The 21,886-nt window shown below is 44.4% G+C and overlaps 1 protein-coding gene across 1 annotated transcript in view; it reads left to right on the top strand.

Annotated features, from left to right (window-relative positions):
* The window catches only part of UNC80 (unc-80 subunit of NALCN channel complex), a 3,271,126-nt gene that overhangs the window by 1,910,926 nt on the left and 1,338,314 nt on the right, over positions 1–21,886 (top strand). The window contains exons 39-40 of the mRNA XM_085648598.1: positions 10,880–11,063; positions 14,711–14,805. Coding sequence (XP_085504724.1) covers positions 10,880–11,063; positions 14,711–14,805 — 279 coding nt within the window. The remainder of the gene's footprint in view (positions 1–10,879; positions 11,064–14,710; positions 14,806–21,886) is intronic.

Below are 21,886 nucleotides of genomic sequence, written 5' to 3'. Positions count from 1 at the left end.
CATGCAAAGGATTCCCAGCAGGATTCATGGTCCTGTAATGGACCTTGCAAACTGTCAAGCTCAGAGCAAAGGTCAACGATGCTGTTGAGAATCCCAATTTTACCATTCATTCTCTTTTCATGGGTTTAACACACCCACTTCAGTCCGAGAGATTGAGGACAAAAGATGAAAAGAGAGAGGGAGAAAGAGAGAGACACACACACAGGTGGCACTTGTTAGCTTTAGGAGACGTCATTAGTATCAGAAGGTACAGCCAGGATATATTCATAGTATAGGTAAACATACGTTTATCAGATTAGTAAAAACAGAAAGATGACCATTCACTATTATAAGCATTTGCCAGTGCTTACCAAACGCCATGGCAGTACAAACAAGCAAACAAACAATGTATATTCTATCTAAAACCCTACTAACTAATTGAGTGATGAGCTAGACAGAATGGAAAGCCATACAATACAACTGGAACTTTTCAGAAAGCTGCTGAATGATTTGCAATGGACTCAAATGCTCCAGGTGTCTTGATTGGCCCGGAAATTGTGTTTTTAAACAAGAAGGTATTACACAGATGAGCTGGCGATCTAGTTCATGGCCCGGCCTCATAGTCTGCTATGGCTCCTCACTTGTGCTTTCTATGATTGTACGATCCAAGAGATGTCAGTCAGACACTCCCAGTAATTCCTAGCAGGGCCAAATAACAGCTAAAAAGGCAATGAAGTGAACTTTACATGATATGCAAGACTAAGGACTCACATACATTTGTTGATGTTTGGCTTAATTACATCAAGCTCCTCTGTGTAATAGATGACAAGGGTCATAGCCTAGTAGGAGAATGTACTGATTCTTAATGTGGACGTATACATTTTAAATATGTTCTAAATATAATAAAATAATACCTGCTGTAACATGGCTGCAGGTCTTATTTTTTCAGCCTACATATCTAAAAGCCATTCAGAGTTTTGGGTGAAAAATGTTACCAAGTTATTATTGTATTATTTACTTAACAGGTGTATACCTGACACTTCTCAGGGCTTTATTTTATATCCAGTACATAAGGAGGGACCACTGCACTCTCCAAAGAGCTACAGACTCATCACTCTTTTTGGTATTGAGGGAAAATGCTCCAGGACATCGAGCTGTGGGCCAAGGATAAGATCATCATCTGCCATCATCTGCTATTATCACACTGGTTTCCAATAGCACTGTGAAATCAAAGAAAGTTCCACAGCAAAATTCAGCTTTTTTCAATTTCAAGACCACATTTGGCCAAGATTAAAGAAATTGTTTGTGGACAAAGCTATCTAAATGAGCTATTCCTCTGGTTCTAATTACATCAATAATGTTAATATACATTAACACATGGGTTGTATTCACTTTGGAGCAGAGCATATGCTATCATTAAAAGTATTCCTGAACGATGCATGCTCGCTCCCTTCTTTTTAATCCTTATATTGCTGACTTGGTTTGCATGTTCAATAATACAAGGACATTTCTCACCAAGATTGAAGGGTTAGCACTACATATTCTCCAATATACTTATGACACTGTCCTATTATACAGGATGGTGATTGGATTTTAAAAATTACCGTCAGTTTTGAGTGACTGTTGTTGGACAATTGACATGGAACTTTTTTTTTTTTAACATACTTTATTTGATGACCATTATACCAAATCCAATGCAATGAATATTACATAAAGTCAGTCATTTTCCACTTACAATAAATACAACATAAATATTTTGTGAATTTATTGTCCTTTTTCCCCCTCACCATTACGCTGGAAATGGGGAATAAATAATGTCAGTTGACATCTCGTATAGCGGATCATTGCAATAATGGCATATAAATGAGTAGCATAATGTTATTACAGTTCCAATTAACATAAATAACAAATTCAACTATGTCCCTACCCTCCCTAATCCTCCCAGCCCCCCACTCCTGGTCGTTCGGTATTTTCGGTGTTCATTATAACCTCAAGGGGGAGTGCTAACAGGGTAGTACAACAGGGTCCGCGGTGATCATGTAATATGATGTATGGGTCTGAATCTTGAGACCTACTGTGGAATAGGCGCATATTATCTCTGAGTGCTTACGGGTTCGGGGTACCTGGTGGGGGTAATAAGTCAAGTGATTCGAACTCATGTAACATGAACTCCCAGTCCATCGAGATGGGTTGTTTCCGAAGCCCCCTCTCTTCTTCCCTCCGAAGGGCTGCCCCTTCTGCCTTTCCCCATTGAATCATGTCATCTTGCCAACTGGATAACGCTGGACACCTGGGGGACTTCCACCTCATAGTGAGGGCTCTTATAGCTAAAATGAGGGCCAGGTCTATAAATCTCAGTCGTACTTTCTGGACTTTCGAGCGTCTACGGAGGCCCATAAGGCAGTTCAGGGCGTCGTCCGATATAAGGGTTTGTGTGACTTCGCCTAGGGCTTGACGAACTCCCTCCCAGTAGCTCCGAAGATGTGGGCAAGACCACAGCATATGAAGAAAGTCCGCCTCATCTCCTTTACAGCGGGGGCAGCAGTGTGAAGCGTCCGGGAACATATGATGGATCCGCTTGGGGGTGAGATATGCCCGATGTAGGATCATGGTCTGTATGAATTTTAGTTTGGCATTACGGGAAACTCTTTTGGGGTGTTCTAGCATGCACTGCCATGCCCTATCAGTAATCTCTCTGGTAGACTCCTCAGACCATTGCGTTCTAAGTGAAGTAAGTGTGATTGCAGCGTGCGTCCGTATACCTGTGTATAACCAATGAACCAAATGTCCCCCGTTCCCCATGTAATATAGGAGATGTACCAAGTTGTGCTGTGGGGGTTCGCTGCGCTGTGGTGCCCATGTGTTCTTTATGTAGTGGGATATAGTGGCATGCAATAAATATAATTGTGGCGATGCGCCCGTAGTCTGTAAGAAGGAGTAATGGTCCATCAAGTGTCCGTCACCAAAGAACGCCCCGATGTCCTCCACTCCCGCCTCTGTCCAATCTTGTATTCTGGTCTTCGTGAGCCTACCTTGTGGTGTGGGGATTCCCAAAAGAGGGATGTTCATCGAGTAAGGGGCTGCCATGGAGGTATAAGTTAATGCTTTCTTCCAGCATTGTAAGGCAGTAGTCAAAAGGGGGGACTGTCCAAGGGGATCTTAGCCTTGGGTAAGAGCAGGGAGTGTAGCACGCCCCGATCCAGCTCCCCAGATGAGTACCCGATTTCCTGTAAGTTTATCCCTGCGGTCCAATAAGATAGCCATTGGAGCTGACTAGCATGGTAGTAGGCTCGAAAGTCAGGAACTCCCAGACCACCACTCCTGATCTCTAGTTGAAGTTTCCGCAGGCTGATACGTCTGTGGCCTTTGCCCCAGATAAGGTCCACCAGTATGGTGTTTAATGTATTAAAGATAGACTGTGGGATTATGACAGGCAGGTTCACAAAGTAGTATAATAGGTGAGGGAGCATCACCATCTTGGAGATGGCAACCCGCCCCATCACTCACAACGGTAGGGAGGACCAGAAGGCCACACTAGCCCGGAGACCTGTTATGGCTCGTATTATATTACCTTCAATTTGATCTACCTGTGTTCTATAGACTTGAATGCCTAAGTATTTAAAGGTGGTGGGTGCCACTGGCAAGACATAGTCGCCGAACCGCAGGGTATTTGGATATTGTATATCCCTGACAAAAAAAGAAGGCCACAGATTTCCCCGGGATTATAGCCAGACCCGAGAGACGTTTGAAGGTGTTAAAAATGTCAGGTAGAGGAGCGTTCCCGGCCGACAGGTCACGTAAATACAACAGAATGTCGTCAGCATAGTTGGAAGTAAGGTGGGTCGCACCATCAATGGGTATACCAAGCCGGTCTGCCGACCTTCTGAGCGCTATCGCTAAGGGTTCCAGTGCAAGAACAAACAATAATGGCGATAATGGGCACCCCTGTCGTGTGCCCCCGTGGATCGTGTATTTGTTGGAGATATAACGACACGTGCGGGCCCGGACTGTAGGGGACGTATTTAGGAGGCGTACCCATTTAAGGTATGTGTCTGGAAACCCGAATCTTTGAAGGGTTGCGAACATAAATTCCCAGGAAAGAGAATCAAAGGCCTGACGAAGGTTTAGGGCTTTGCAACCCACAGACTGATGAGCATGTGGAGTGGCCTTCATTACATAATGTAGTCGCCTGGTGTTGAGAGACGTACTACGATTCGGCAGGAATCCGCACTGATCATTATGTATGAGTGTATTGAGATAGGGCTGTATACGATTGGCGAGAGCTTTACTTAAGATTTTATATTACGTCGTTAGTAGGGAGAGCGGTCTATAATTGTGGAGATCTAGGCTGTCTCGTCCGGGTTTGGATAAGGATGTGACCAGTGCTTGCATGGTGGAATGTGGTAAATGGCCTACCGCGAAGGCCGCTTTACATACTGCTTCCAATGTAGGCACCAGGGCCTCTGAGTACGTGGAATAAAATTCAATACGTAGCTCGTCAATCCCAGGTGCTTTATTTCGATTTATACCTTTTATCGCAGCTCGTATTTCTTGTTGCGTTATGGGACCATCTATTCCCGTTTGTATCTCTTCAGAAAGCCCCGGAATAGGTAAATCCAGCAAGAATTCTACAATAGAGGAGTTTTCAAAAGGTAGAGACGTAGCATAAAGTGTAGTAAGGTAGTCATGGAAGGCTAAATTTATTTCCCGTTGGGTATGAACTATATTTCCATGAGGTGTGCGGATACAAGTTATTACCGGTGGGTCAGGCCTATCCTGGACTATGCGGGCTAGTAGTGTACCAGACCTGTCTGCTTCTGCGTGTTTGCGTTGTAGGAATGCCCTAAGATCAATTACCCGTAGCGTTTCTAACGTTTCAGCGTGTTCGATACGGACGGTCTGTAGTTCCTCTTGTTTGTCAGGGTCTGACACTGCTTCCCGTTCCATTGTGGTCATCCGTTGCTCAACTCTGAGCAATTGTTGTTGCGTTTCCTGTCGAGCCCCCACTAATTGTCCTATCGATGCCCCCCTTACTACTACCTTTAGCGAATCCCATTCAATTAAATTAGAAGAGGCTGTGTTCCAATTTTTGGTTAGATAGTTAGTGATGGTGTTAGAAAGGGCTATCCGAACTGAAGTATCCTCTAAGAGTTGCGGGTGTAACTTCCAGGTGGGCACTGGAGTGGGCACATTATCCCAGTTTAGTGCAAGCTCTAGGGGGTTGTGGTCTGAGAAGGTTTTAGCTAGGTAGGTGGATTGGCAGACCAGCGTGATACTGGAGCGAGAACAGGGGAATCTATCGATTCTAGTATGGAGACCATGCACTGGGAAAAAAAATGAGTACTCCTTGTGAGTAGGATATAGACATCTCCATGCGTCCACATGCGTCCACATGCACCCAGCCATCCACCCAGGTAGTAAACAGTTCAGACAACGTAATGGCATTTGTACTGTTAAGGGAGGGGGGGGGGGTGAGATCTATCTAGAGTAACATCCAACACAGCGTTCCAATCTCCCCCCAAGACCCAGGGGACACCATCCCAGTCCGCCAGTGCGGCACCCAGTCGGTGCAGGAAACGATCCTGTTCATGTACCTCCCTTGGTCATCGACCCGGCGTTCCAATTCAATAAATGGGACCCCATGGCGCACCCAGATAGTCGATCCCCTGGCAAACGCCGAGTAGTTAGTGGAGTATATATGTCCCCAAGAAAACGCAATATACAAGGGTCCAAAGGGAACTAGTTTAACGACTAAAGTACCTTTATTCCCCAGGCAACACTGAAAACAACTAGAAAAAGGTACTCAGTCCGACAACATAGAACAAAAGGCCACTCAGAAGCTATAAACAAAATGGGGACCTCATCGAATAGTTAATACAACACTGTGTCAAAAGTTAAGAGTCCATCAGCCCACCCTCATTGGCGGAGCTTCGTCATCTGAGACTCTAAGGGGTTATGGTTTGGGCCCATACTATCGAACCAGCCGGCTCTGCTGAGTGCCCAACCTGTTTATCCCCGCATATAGAGACTCCTGACACAGTATGTAATTCAACTTATTCAGACTCAAAATTAAAGCTGAAATGTGTGTGCAGTGCTATGTGGTGAAAGTGTAATAAAAATGTCTACGTGGGCAAAAGGTATGTTTATTAGAGATTGACCAGGTGTCATGTCTAAAAAACACAAATAGTCTTAAAAGGATAGACTATTTCCTGATTGGTTTCATAAGGTCGACATGTTTCAGCCGAAACGGTCAACTGACCCGGCTTTCTTCAGGACCTAAGTGGATGGAAAATAGGGCTACTGCAGGAATAACAAATCTAGTGAATAATTAAGTGACAAATGAAAAAATTCATAAAATCTTATGTGGCAACAGCCACCCTACCAGGCAAGCAACCTTTTTGCTTGGTTATAAGAACTTGATCTTCTTTCCCAGCTTTCTGTGGGAGGACAGCCTCACCTCACCCGGCTGACTGCTCGGAGAAGGAGGCACCGCTCTGTCCGTCGATACCTCGATCTGGACTCTGCGCAGTCTGGGAGAAGTAGATTTGTTATTCCTGCAGTAGCCCTATTTTCCATCCACTTAGGTCCTGAAGAAAGCCGGGTCAGTTGACCGTTTCGGCTGAAACATGTCGACCTTATGAAACCAATCAGGAAATAGTCTATCCTTTTAAGACTATTTGTTTTTTTTAGACATGACACCTGGTCAATCTCTAATAAACATACTTTTTGCCCACGTAGTCATTTTTATTACACTTTCACCACATAGCACTGCACACACATTTCAGCTTTAATTTTGAGTCTGAATAAGTTGAATTACACACTGTGTCAGGAGTCTCTATATGCGGTGATAAACAGGTTAGGCACTCAGCAGAGCCGGCTGGTTCGATAGTATGGGCCCAATCCATAACCCCTTAGAGTCTCAGATGACGAAGCTCCGCCAATGAGGGTGGGCTGATGGACTCTTAACTTTTGACACAGTGTTGTATTAACTATTCGATGAGGTCCCCATTTTATTTATAGCTTCTGAGTGGCCTTTTGTTCTATGTTGTCGGACTGAGTACCTTTTTCTAGTTGTTTTCAGTATATATGTCCCCTCCATTTTTTGCGTGTTTTTATCGTTTCTGAATCAGTTAAATGGGATTCTTGTAAAAACACTATGGGGCAGATTTATGTTAACTGGCGCATCCCTGCATATCAGCAGGGATGCGCCAATTATTATGTGCCACAGCTGCGCCACGATGGATGCGCCGCATTTATAATGCGGCGCACCATGGGGCAAAAACGGCACAGATGCGTGACGCATCTGTGCCGTAAAAGTGGCGCATTGCTGGAGTTGCGTCGCAAGCTCGACGCAGCTCCAGCAATGTTCTGGAGGGCCCTATCTGTACAATGCTGTGTCAATCCTTACGCCTGCTTCAAGCAGGCGCAGGATTTTGACGCAGCATGGGCCTAAAAGTGACTGAGTGAAATCTTGTAGATTTCACTCAGTCACTTTTAGGAGGCGTTCCTGCGCCGGAACGCCCCCACCTGCCCTGGAACGCCTACATGTGTCGTAGGGCTTTACAACGTGACGCATCTCCCAGATGCGTCACGTTGTAAATACCCCGCACCATGGCGCAGGATTTGCGCCGCTGCTGCGTCACAAAAGTGACGCAACGGCGGCGCAAAAGTGGCGCAAGTGCAACATAAATCTGCCCCTATATGTGCTTTACGCCTGAGAAGATATGCGTGTATGCGATGTCTCTTCTGTATTGCCCCCAGTCCACGTACATTCCATGTGACTATGTTATAAGACCCTAAGGTGGTAGCTGTACTTGGCATAGTACTATATATAAAGAGGAGCTCCAATATGTAGGAAGCCAGTAGGGCTTTTATTAGAGTCTTCGCGGAAAGCCCCAGCAGCGGCGAGAGCCCCCTCCTGGTCACGACGTTGTTGTTCTCGCGATGGCCCCACTCTACTTTTCTCCTGAGTGAGGGTCTGAGATCGGTGAGATCCTGATTTCTGGAGTTTCAGGAGTTTGCCAGAGCCCTGTGATGATAAATCCGAGTCGCTGAGCTGACTAGACCCTAGGCACTTCCTTCCATCCATTCATCGGCGTCTGCAGGGCTCTCGAAGAAGTGAGTTTTTTTGTCATAAATGACTTTCAACCTGGCAGGATAGAGATGTGCGTATTTGAGTTGCGCTTTTTGCAGTTTCTTTTTGACCGCTTGGTAGGACGCTCGCTGTCTCTGGACCATGATGGTGTAGTCAGGGTATAATGAAATGCGGTGATTTTCAAACTGAATTAATGATTTTTTCCTCGCCAAAGGAAGCCACTAGAACATTTTAGCTCTATGTTATTGGGGGTACAGAAAAGGTTTTTAAGCACATTGTTTGTTAGAAAGGGGCAGCATAATTGTAAAAATGCCTTTAGTTATTATAAGACTGTATCAATTTTCTTTTTTTTATGCAAGAGTACTCTAATTCCAAACTTTAACTAATGGTACATTCAATCTAGACATTTCCAGCGTGATTAATATTTTTTTAATTCATGTAAGATTAGGACCACTGCAGTGTTAAAATGAATAGTTTGTTTTGGCCTGTATATTGTATAATTATGTTTATAAATTGATCATTGTGATGGCGATAAACTAATTGCAATAAATTTGAAAGTGAATATGAATGTGTACAATGCAATTTTGTATACATTAATCAAAACTGGTATGAGGTTTGGCATGGATGTGGCTTTATTTTATCTCTAGCTTGAGTACCTTGGTTTATGCAAAAGTTAAATTGATTATTCTACATACAGATACTTAGTGCCTTTTATATGATACACTTTGAATGCTCCTTAAAATGCTCTCCCTAAATGTCCAGGCTATGAACTCTCTAATTAAGTGTAGAGCATTCTTTGAGATGCTGGAAACACTGAGCCTTAATATTGCTTTGCTCGATGCAAATCATTTATTGACTTAGGATGCTCACAGGTTCAGATCTAGGACTTTTGTTCCACAATTTCACTCTTCCTATATTTTGAAATGTAGAGATACCGCAGCCCAAATGACTCTAATCCAGGTAAAGGCACCACAAGGGCCAAGGAGAGCTGGATGATTAGTATAAAAGGCAGCGTGGAGGTCTTGATATTCAGTATTAGTATGTTTTTGTAGACTATTTTCGATTTCTGTCCTTGTTGTTCTGTATTTTGTGAAGCAAGCAAGTATTTTAATGTTTGTGCATTGATTAATACAGAGCTCAGCCCCCTGGCCTCTCTGTAGAATTTGGTTGTATGGAGGTAACAACATTTTATCTTATAATTATTATATAAGATATCAAATATTTCAAGCAAGATAAAGACTTTTATTGGTGAATGAGGGCTCCTTCTCTAACACATATACACAAAACCCTATAAGCAATAGTGATCTTTAATTTATCACAATAGATATATGCATTATAAAATATAGCAAGTATGCCAAATGTTTCACACAGGATCGTAGAGAAGAAAGAAATGTTTAAGAGACTAGTCCAAAAAACATGTCCTATGTAACTTTTATTTTTTACCAGAAATCCCACTTGTGAAAAATATGTTAGAGGAAAAGAGCAACAATCTGTGAGCAATGTCAGCAGATGTCCAAAAAATACTTGACAAAAAACTAACCTTCATTGTAGTATTTAAATTATGAAATAGCCCAATGTTATGAGTGACACCTTCTGCCAGTTCTGGGATTTTTACATGTCTTTGCTTACTGGAGTTTTGAGCCCATACTGACAATGGCAAAAGTGAAACTTCAAGCCCCAAAATGCAATTTTAAGTGGCTGAAAAGCCAGAACTTGTGGAATGTGTCACATTTGACGTGAGAACGTTTGGCAGCTGTGAACATTTTAACATTTGGAATATTGCACTGGTGTGCATATAGTTAATTTAAAATCACACCCAGTATATATATTATATGTTAATAGTAGCTGTGCCATGCTTGGAAAATCACAACAGTGTGATCCAGTATCAGATTTGAAGGGGGGATCTGTGGAACTGAGAGTTGTTTAATTAGCTTTTACTTCTGGCTTCTACTGTCAGTCAGACACAAATGACAAAAGGCATTGTTGAATGGTTATTACAGAGGGGTCTCTAGGCAACTTTGTTTTCTTTCACTAATCTACAGATCTTTAGGTTTGTCTGCAGCTAACAAGCACAGACTAAGGGCTTCCCTTGGCCAGTACCTCATGCCTCCTTGAAACCCCTTCCCACATTCCCAAGAGACCTCAACATACTCTTTGAAGACCAATGTATTATATTTGGGATAAAGTACCCCAAGCTGTACAATGTAACGATAATGCAAGTAATCGAGGAGTTCTGGTTCTGTGACCACATCCAGGAACAAGGTAGAAGACTGAGTTTCTTTATAGGGTCATGGGACTCTGAGGTGATTTGCAATATCCTTTTTATGTAAGACAGAGGGTATTTTATTCATTATAATACATTGTCACACCATCATCTTTCCACAAAATGCTCAAATCCTTTGTGCCTTACTCCTTCTCATAAAGACATAATACAATTGCAGAAACATAGAATAAAAGTGGAATCTGTAGTGTGAAACTACATGCATCAAATGTCAATTGCTAATTTGTTGCAAAAACATATTAGAAACATTTCAATGTAAATCAGATGATTCTGAAAATGGCTGTAGCTCCGAATAGTAATCTAATGCTAATAATGTGGCCCCAATAAGTAGTCTAATACTTATAATGTCACCATACTTCAGCTTTGGTTTGCCAAGTTTTTTTAAAAACCAATAGCTAAGAGAAAATGAATAATGCATTTGGTTATGGTCAGAATACGATAAGAAATGTTTCTGTTGCCTGGCCATTCTGTATTCTTACCTCCACTTTACCTGAAATACAACCTTTTTACTTTGTGCTTTGCAGGTTGGTTTGATCATGTACTTCGTACGTACCCCATGCGAATGGGGAATGGATGCAATTTCAGCCACTCTTACATTCCTTTGGGAGGTTGTGGGCTACGTGGAAGGTCTTTTCTTCAAGGACCTCAAGCAGACCATGAAAAAGGAACAGTGTGAAGTGAAGCTACTGGTTACTGCCTCTATGCCAGGTAAGATATTACTACCTGATAGAAACTTCTAGCCGCAAGATTTCTTATCTTTGCATATCCCCATGTGTCTGACTGGATCCGGAATATTTTTAAACAGTACCCCTGCACGCCAGTAAATGGTATTGTTCTGTTCTGCATTGGCCACGCCAGAAGTGAATTTCACAGTACCTAGATAGGCGCCACCTTGGCGCACTAATGTCAGTTCTTTTCTTTCTGCACCAGATAGCACTGATCTGGATTGAACTACCCCTCGATCACTTTTTGAGTGAACCTTTTAAAACATTTCTTGACGTTTTTGAGAATTCATCTTCTGGTTTGATAGATGTCACCTGCTGGGTGAAACCATTTGGAGCCTGTCACCTGCATATGTTGGTGACTTTTCCCCACTTGGTGTGTTTGTGGTGCCTGGAGCCAGGACAAAACTCCAAGGCGTGTGAGGACTGCCACTCCATGCACCCGAAGGCGTTAAGGGAGTGGTCCCTCAAGCTCCTTGTCGCTCACCGTCGGTTGGCTCTGCAACACTCGATGACCTGTTCGCATTGGAGGTCCCGGAACCGTTCTCAGAGCCCTTGCCAGCATTCATCATTGCGTTTGAAGTCTTAGGGGAAGTCCCACAAGCATAAGAAGTCCAAGAAAGCCAAACACTCTCCGACTTCCCCGCGTCCGTCGAAGTCATCCGACAAGAAAGGGAGCATCAGTACTCTAGTCCCTGCAACTCGGCGGGGTGGGAACCCGGGTCCTCACTGCGCTTCTCCAATTTTCCAGGAGCCAGGGCAACCCCTCACCCAGTTAAAAGAGTTGCATGAGGCCATGCTCTTCATTATTAGGTGACCTGGCCCCTCTAGAGCACCTTCAGGCCCCTACGGATGCCAGAGTCGTCCCTACAGGGACCACGTCAGTGGTTCACCATCAGTGCCATTCAGGTCCCAAGGATCTCTTGGTTGATCCAGAGTGTAGCTGTCAGCAAGACTGAGACCCTACTTGGCACCTGCTCTAGTGCCAATTTCCCTGGCGCCGCTCCTGTGCAGCACTATCTCCATTGTCATACAGGACTCCGACACGGAGCCCAATGGACATTGTCTAATACCACGTCTAGAGCCCTGGAGCAGAGCCTGATACGCCTGGAGAGGGAGACGATTGTGATGGGTCTATGGACTCTTACGGAGAAGAATCTGTTCAGGTGGACAACTAGTATGAGAAACTGGGTGAGGCCAGTAGGTTAGGAACTTCACTTGACACTGACCCAAGTTCACCTCCTACTGTGGCTGTAGAGGAGGGAGCCTCTTTTGCTGTGGTGGTGCGCAATGCAGCTGAGGTCCTGGACCTTAACCTGCCCTTAGTGGCAGTCAAAACTAATGTTATCATGGAGGTGCTTCAGCCAGGAGTTTCCTCCTTAGAACTTTTGCTCCCATTTAATGAAGCCCTTACGGACGTCCTACTTAGAGCCTTGGCCAAGCCTTGCCCAAGGCCTCCTGTGAATAGAACAATTGCCCTCTGCCATTGCCTCGCTCCTGTGAATCCCAGTGTCCTTACCCAGCACCCCAGCCTGGAGAGTTTGGTGGTTCAAGCCTCTTCATCCCACATTCACCCTGGTGTGTTCCCTACCGCTCCACCAGATAGGAAATCCAAGAGGCTTGACACCTTCAGTAAGAGACTGTTCTCTTCCACCAGCGTGGCAAATCGGTCAGGGAACATTGCAAGCCTATTGGGCCATTGTTCCCATACTCTTTGAAATTCGGTTGCACAGGTGCTACCTATGGACCCGAAGGAGGTCCAGGTCATACTCTCTCAGGCGGTTTCTGATGGGAGAGACGTAGCAAAGTTATCCATCAGATGTGGGCTTGACACTACTAACTTGTCAGTGGTTAATTTGTAAAGAAAGAAGTGCCAGGGATCTCCTCAGGAGGTAGCTTGCACCAGCCCATTTCTCCTGTTAGCACCGCCTAAAACAAAACCAACTACTAACCATGAAAGTGGGGAAAGGATGTGGCATAATGGCCAGAGCAGCTGACTTCGGCGCTGGAGAACCAGATTCGAGTCTCTGTGTCAGATCAACATCCTGTGATTCTGGGCAAATTACTTAGGGGCATATTATCAAGCACGGCGTTAAAATGATCGCTGCTTTAGCGGCAGAAAACTGCCGCTAAAGCGGCGAAAACGGCCTTGATATTATGCTGCCGAGAATTCTAATAGAAGCCCATGTTGACACCAGAACATGGGCTTTTATGGGAATTCTCTGCGGCATATTATCAAGCCCATTATCGCCGCGTTAGCAGCAGTTTTCTGCCGGTAAAGCGGCGATATTTTTAACGCCGTTTCTTGATAATATGCCCCTTAATCTCCCTGTGCCTACCATAAATGAATTTGTCCTTAACTGGTGCTCATGAAGCACCCCTGTTGATGATTAAGAGAAAGTGCTGAGCACTGGAAACCACTGGCTCAAATTAAGCACTGGACTCGCTAGGCAGAGTGATTTCATCGTCGGTGGCCTTGCTGAGAACATCTGGTTTTTCTGGGGATTCCGGGCTTCTCTCATGGACATGCCATTTGATGGCTCTCCCAAATTTGGAGGCACGGCGGATTCAGTGCTTACTCGCTTCAATGATAACAGAGATACAGCCAGGTCCTTGGGGTTGTCTATGGCCCCTCATCTACCTCAATCTGCCTTCGATCCCTTTTGTGGCTTTGGAACGTGCCTCCAGCCATGCCCATACCCTTCCAGCCACCACTGCCAACAGGCTTCCCAGCCTTTTTCAGCTGAGGGCGCAGGTTCCAGCATCCACATGGAACAGGCAGCCAGCGGTCAGGTCAGTCCACCACCCCAGGCAGCCTCTGCCTCCAAGCCTCTTTAGTCTGCCCTCAGACCATCATGGGCACCCACTGGGAGGCAGCATACACCATCACCTTCCCCGCTGATGGTCGGTAACGTTAGATTGGTGGGTACTACAGATTAGTTAAACAACAAAAGAGTGTATCCTAAATTAGAAATAAAATTAGACTAAGAGCTAGCACAAAAGTGAATCACTGTGTTTTAAAAGAACCCTCACTCACGAACCTGGTTGGTGACATGCTTCATCATTGGGTTCCCACCAGAGAGGCCGAGTGCCTCTCCGGTGTGCTGCGACGCCTGAGTTACAGCGGAGCTGGATTTGGTGAAGTCAGAGCAAATTCTGAGTAGTGAAAGTGTAGTTTAAAATGGTGTCGCAATTTCATCCAAAAATAGTTTTAATGGTGGAAAGCTGGACACAGTTAAAAGGGTGTGTTGGACGTGTAAGCTCTGGTGATTATTAGACCAGCTACATCCTAGTATATGTGAGAGGACCACCCTCCACACTCCACACCAACCACACTTGACTGGAGGGACAGATGCGTCACTTCTGGGATGGGTGGCCATCTGTGAGAGATCAAGATCAGAGGACTGTGGTCTCCAGTGGAGTCTAAGCTCCACATACACCTGCTGGAGCTTCAGGTGTCTGAAAAAGGCAAGCAATATGCGTCTAGATAGAGTCTCTTCTAGATAAGGGTTACCGAAGGTAAGTAGCTTGTTCTTCAATGCTATACTGATAAACTTGAGAATGTACTTATTCAAGACAACACTAATTGTTTCTACAATTGGGAGGGAACTAACTTTTTTGTTTTTACTTTAGGTACAAAGACATTGGTTGTACATGGGCAAAATGAGTGTGACATTCCAACCCAGTTACCGGTACACGAGGATACCCAGTTTGAGGCTCTTCTGAAGGTGAACTCCCATTAAATTTAATAAAGTTGCATTTTTTACATTTGACATTTGAATTATTTATTCATGGAAAGTAGAGTTATATCATGATTTTGCCAAATTGTATACTGATAAGACTAAATTAGTCAGACTACAGTTTATGTAGTATTGAATACTTACAGAAGGCATTGCACTTGTTGTTCACCCTTATTGGATAGTAAATGGCTTAGACTACCGGTTCTTAACCTGTTGTATTCTGTGGACCCATTGAATCACTGCTGGAAAGGGGGAACCCCAACTTGAGCAATTTTTATGAACCTTAAAAAACAAATTGAAACATGTGCTTCAAACAAATACACAAATTAAGCAATATTTTTTCAAATTCACAATCAAAAACATATGCAAAAATTGAAATTCGAATCGGAAGGTTGGCGTGTTTAAAAATGTAGTTTCATTCCTAAAAGACAGAAATATGCTGGTCGCTAGCATATCATTTTGCCTTTTTTGCTCCAATGCATGCACTTTTTTTGTGTGGATGTACACCAGTTCTTCATTTGAGGTCACAAGTCAACCATACTGTAGAAGGCTTGCTTAGTATATGGTGCACACTTATTTAAGTACACTAATCCAGACAACCTGTGTGGTGATTTTAGTGGTATTTTGATAACCTTTGAAACCTCTCAAAGTGGTAGCTGTGGAGAGCAGCCTTCACGCTTATTTTGAAGGAGTGTAAAGCAGCTTGTTTTACTAACTTTAATCAGTAGTGTAGGTTAGATAAAAAGAAACCACACAGTGTTTATAAAAATAGGTCCTATTGATTACATATACTAATACTAACACATTGGTATATCTCCTACCGGAGAAATCAACACCATACACACGAGTACTTCCCAATAATCAAGTAAGTAGAATAAATATACACTAGTCTCCAGGGGGAGACAAAACCATATATTAAGCAAATGGAATGCAAACTGCAAAGGAGAACAGGACTTGGACCAGAAGTCATGGTCAAGATAAGTACCCAGGAACCCCACGGAGGCTGTGTGAAGAATGGAAACACAGATGGGTGCCCAATGGAAGTCAAAGGGGAATTTGCGGTTGCAGATTTAAAGAAGGACCTTTCTCTGAGGACCTAGAAGAAACCCTTCAGAAGACAGAAGTTTGGAGAGCCACCCTACCAGTGGATGCCCCAAGAACCAGGTTCCTGCTCCAGGGAAGCCGCATGCACAGGGGTGAAGTGACGTCGGAACCGACCATAGGCAGCAATAGGAGATTTCAAAGAAGATGCCTTTGGAGAAGACCGTTAGTTCTCTGGAATCCAAGGGAGGTTTCTTGAAGTGAAGAACCTGCAAGCAGATGGGACAGAGTCTAAGCCACTCTGAGGTGACCACGAGGATTGGAAGCACAATGCCCACTGATGTCGAGAGGTTCAGAAGAGACGACGGCGACCATGTCGCTGCAGCTGTGAGGACCAGGTGACACTGAGAAAGACCAGGAGCTGTGCACAAGCTGTCCCACGTCAGAGGTCGGTGTCTAAGTGGTCAGTGTCTGGCGGGGGCAGCAACAAGCCTTGGTAGCCACAAGTGGCATGGATAACTAAATGGAGCAAACGTTGAGACCAGCAAGGTCCAAGGGACTCACCAAAGGCAGGAGAGTCAGAGCAGGTCCTAAGAATCAGGGGAGTCAACTGATGCAAGAGAAGACCCTCAGAAGGACCCATAGGCTGGAGGCACAGGAGTCACAAGAGAACCTCATGTAGCTCACCAAAGTCGGAGGTCCATGATGCAGGAAGGACTCTGTTCTTCTGGAAGTGAGGTGATGTAGACTGCAGCTTCCTGTGCCCGAAGATCTCTGGATTGCAGAGCCAACAAGCCGTGGCAACATCAGGTCGATGTGGTGCACAGGGGTTTGGTCACCGGTAGCCCAGCGAGGGATACTGTCCTCTGAATTACAGGGAAGGCAGGTCATACCTCTAGGGAGCAACAGAACCACCACCAGTGTTGCTGAGCCTCGGGATGGCCATGGGACGTCAGGAGCTGAAGACCGGGCAGCTTTGTTGTGGTGCCTGCAGATGCAGGGGAGTGACTCCTTCATTCCAAGGGAGATTACTTCAAGTGTCCTTAAACCCACAGGTCTGTTGATGAGACTTGAAAGAAGCACAGACAACAAAGAAGTCTTGCAGAACAGCAAGACCAGGAGCAGCAGGAGTCTTCCTTAGAACAGTCTTGGTTCCAGGCGAAGTCCAACGAAGTCAAAGTGTCCATACGGTTGAAGAGTATTGTGGTTTCAGTCTTGAGTCTTGTCTCACGACGATTCTGAAGACCCACCCACACGTAAGCCCTTAAGTACGCTAAGGAAAGGGTTGGAACAACTCGAGGGTCGCTCCCAGAAGAGGGGTTGAACAGAGGGGAGGATACTCCCTTGTCCTATGTTCAGTTTCACACCAGAGCGGGAGCCAAGGGCTCCCTTAACTGGCTCAAATTGAAGTATGCAAGGAGAGCTCCAAATGTTCCCTTCAAAGCAGTCTGGTGGTGCTGGCAAGCGCCCCCACCCTAGCACAATACAGTAAGTCCTGTCTGGGAGGTGGTCACAGAGGGGAGGATACTCCCTTGTCTTATGTTCAGTTTCACACCAGAGCGGGAGCCAAGGGCTCCCTGAACTGGCTCAAATTGAAGTATGAAAGGAGAGCTCCAAATGTTTTCTTCAAAGCAGTCTGGTGGTGCTGGCAAGCACCCCCACCCCAGCCCAATACAGTAAGTCCTGTCTGGGAGGTGGTCACACCTCCCTGTGAAAGGAAACCCATTTTTCTACCTTCCCCTGCTCAAGCTCAGCTCAGCAGCAGGAGGAAAGAATCGTGTCTGTGGTCGGCATCAGCATTACCTTTCTGGCAGGTCCTGGAAGGCTGATACAAGGAGTACAGGGGTGTTCCCCAAAGGGCCCCCCCAGTATGTGGAATCATACTTCCAAAATTAGAATCTGTGTTGGGATATGATTCCAACATGTTTGATAACAAACATGACCCGGTTTGGTGCAGCCACTATATAGTTAGAGATCTTGTAATGACTGATGTCCACTATAAGAATATATGTCTTTACAACGCATGCTTTAGATCGCATGCCGTTACAACGACTGCGTTGTTATATTGCGAACCATTACTCGCAAGTTGTTATAACGACTTGCTGTAAGGGGCGCACTGGACTTAGGAATAGTATAATTTACTATTCCTACTCCAGTTTGTGCAACAGCAGGGAAGGTGTTGGATTGTAAATCCACCACCTTCTGCCCCCTACAGCAAGTCGTTGTAACGACTTGCGATGTAATGGATTGCATTGTAACAATGCGGTCGTTGTAACAACTGCATTGTACTGGCATGCGATCTAAAGCATGCATTGTAAATGCTGTTTCCTCCCATATGTTTTAAATTGTCTGACCGCACTTACAGAGCCTGGATAATTGACTACTGAGTTTGTAGGGGTGTCCTGCTCATGCAGGTGAACCCTCACACTCATGATCAAGCACCCTGCCTACAGGACTGAAGAGCCTGCCATAGGGTGTTGCAGGGATTCTGCTTATACACAGAACTATGCGTAGAACCCCAGGACCTCAGTGAGTTGTGGTGTACCAGAAACTCACCTCAGAACCCAGAACCCAGTATCCGGCTAGCATAAGTGTCCCATTCGTTATCCGAGATTTAGCTCGGCGGTCCCAATGAAAAGACAACCCAGAACAAGCGACTCAGTACATACTCAGGAATGGTGGGAATCGGAAATACCTGTTCGTATATTATTCTCACATCAGTCCACAACAAGAATCAACAGAGACACGGTGAAAATAAAAAGAGTTTATTTTTATAGACCACGTGTCCTAATATGCAGTACTTTGGCTAATACAAGCAGACAAATGATTAAAATCAAAACCATCAACATAGTTACAATTCCATAGAATATAAAAGGGGTGATCATGTTATAATGACAGTGGATACTACCACCTTCCCTTTACTAAGAAGCTAATATTATTATTATACTAACAGAAGGTCTCTTAGGCTTGAATAGGGGACCCCATACCTCAAAGATCAGCTTAGTGAAATCACATCACAGGAGCATCAGGAGTCTTCTCGCAGGAAGGCTCGTCTTCGGTCTGAATAATAAACATGATGTCCGTGATATTAAAAGCACCAACTTTTAGGTATGTGCAGCTGCTCGTGTGTTATGACTAAATAGTGGGTCGATCAACCTAGAGTGGAAAACATGCATTGTCTAACAACTCAGACTGTTTGTCACATCGTGTGCAGACCAAGGTCGCTTCGCAGAGCTCGGGATGGTAACAACAGATTGCTCTCGTGTGAGGCAAAACTCGAGTCAGCAGTTCGTTTAAGCAATAACATGTGAACGCAGTGTCGTGTGCAAAAGCAGCAAGATGGCTTTCTAACTTCTGACGTGGTTATGCTAACTTAACAATGTATGTACATATCAAGGGAGTCCTTACTACAAGGGTTGACTTATAGGTTGAAAATTCAGTGACCTCAGATATAAGGAAACTTATATCTGTGGTGAGAGGTACAAGCACCACCTCTAACAGTCAGCAATGGCAGGCCTGTAGTCACAGTTTAAGTCAACTACCATGAGTGGCACAATACATGCTGCAGCCCATGGGAGACCCCTGGTTTAACCATGCCCTGGGTACGTTAGTACCATATAAGAATCCCAGGCGCTGGAAACAATCTTTGCAAAACACAAACATGAATGAACTGATACCACCCAGCAAGAATACCTTGCTTCCACCTGTTGACATGTCTGAGGTATAGGACCGCATGGAGCATTACAACAACTCTATATTGAGTATGCTAGAAACATTTGTCCCCTTACAACTAAAAAGAAGGTCCACCAAAGACCTTGGTTCAACGATAGTTTAAATTCAGAGAGATGCAATCTGATACTAGCCAAACGATCCTGGAGAGGCTCTCCGTCGCTTGAGCACCTCATGCTCTTGAGGTCTAGAAGAAGCACTTACAGCAAACATCAGGACGGCGAAATCGAACTTCTTCAGAATCCAACTAGATAGTGCCAGAAACAGACCTAAATAACATTTTGAATTATTCAAACTCCAATCCAATTATCTTCCTTCTCTCCCTCCATCACAGTCCAGTACGAAGCCACATTGTGAATTGTTTGCCTCCTTTATCCTTCAAAAGACGATTAAGATTGAAACTGATCTCCAAACACTGCAGTGCAACCAACTGATTGTCCCATTCCCTCTAACCCTGCATCCCCTCCTCCACCTCAGCCTCTGCCTGCTCCAGGTTTCACACCAAAAAATAACACCTTCTGATGCCAATTCACACCCTTTCACGAATTGTCTATTCTCAACCTGCTTACTACTTTGAAACCCTCAAACCATTTCAGTGACCCCTTACCCTCAAGTTTCTTGAGATGAAATGGTCCTTAGTCCCTCTCTGGACCAAAATAGTAAATGCCTCCCTACTTTCAAGGTTTGATCCCTGATTGTCTGAAGTCAGGGCAGGTTACGCCCATCCTCAAAAAACCCATTGCGGATCAAGATGACCTTAATAACTTCCGACCCATCACTAGCATTCCAACTCTATCAAAGCTCCTAGAGAAATGTGTTCATATTCAACTGTGTAACCACATTGATCAATTTCACCTTTTAGATCAATTCCAATCAGGTTTTCTTCAGGGCCATGGTACTGAAGCGGCCCTTACTCACATAGATGACGCTCTAAGAATGTTAGATCGGAGCGAAGCCTGCCTTCTAATCCTCCTTGACCGTTCTTCAGCTTTTGATACGGTCAAACATGACAACCTCCTGGACTTACTGGAACGAAGGATGGGCATTTCAGGTTCAGTGTTGAACTGGTTTTACTGCTTTCTTAACAACAGAACGCAAAGGCAGAGGGTTAAAGCACCTCACTGGTCTCACCAACAGCACCGGCAGTAGTCAAGACAAGACTACCACTTTAAAAACACATTGAGGGAGAGGAACACAGCAGCAGTCTGCATCCACAGGAAAACTTCCTGCAAAGCGATGAGCCATTATTTCCCTCTTCTCTTTTTCCCACTCCTGTGGGAGGAAGTATTACCAAATATCTGGCATAGTAAAAATCAACGAAATGGGTCTTGAATATTGTTCCGAATGGATATTTTCTTCAATTCAGGTCCCCCCCTCCTTCATTTCTACTAATCAAAACATTGGCTTTTCACAAAGGTCTACTGTCAACACTCTATTGCAAAAGCATGCTGTGGAGAAGGTTCCATATCACCAGAGAGGATTGGGGATTTATTCTTGATACTTTTTGGTGTGAAAAAAGGACCAAAGCAAGAATTCACTCTTGTGATCTGCAAATACATAAAGAAAGATAAATTCAGAATGTTGGCATTACACCGGATTTATCTGCAACTACATCGAGGCGGCTGGATGTGTTCTATAGATCTCCAAGATGCCTATTTCCATATTCTAATATCAGCAAAACATCAAAGATTCCTTCTCTTTAAAGTAGGACAGCATCATTACCAATACATATTCCTAACTTTTAATCTAAAATCAGCTTCACGGATGTTTGCTAAATGTATGGCCATTGTTACAGTTCATCTAAGGAAACAAAAGATCTTTGTTTTGCCTTACCTGGATTATTGGTTAATAAAGGGTTGTCACCTGTGGAGATAAAGAAATATTACCAAGTCTGGCTCAATGTACTATCCAATCTGGGCCAGCAAGTAAATCTCAGAAACCACAACCTGCCCAGTTCAAAAGATTCAATACATAGGAGCAATACTGGAACCCAATCCACAAGAGTGTATCCTTTGGAGGTGAGGTTATAATCAATCAATCTGAAGTGTCACAATCTCTTACATACTCGCCATCCAACAGCGAGACAGATTGCATCCCTACTAGGTTTGATGGCATCTTGCATCTTTCTAGTTATATATGCAAAACTGCACATGAGGCCCCTGCAGCAATGCTTAGGAGTCCAGTGGAATCAGCTCTTGGACAACTGTGAAGAGAAACTGCCTCTATAAAAAGAGGTAATTTAATCTCTTCCATGGTGGAAACAACCAAAGAACCTCTTGGTAGGAGTACCATTCCATTA

Source organism: Triturus cristatus, chromosome 3_2 (assembly GCF_964204655.1).
Source record: "Triturus cristatus chromosome 3_2, aTriCri1.1, whole genome shotgun sequence".
Lineage (NCBI taxonomy): Eukaryota > Metazoa > Chordata > Amphibia > Caudata > Salamandridae > Triturus > Triturus cristatus.
This window is presented reverse-complemented; position numbering and strand designations above follow the sequence as displayed.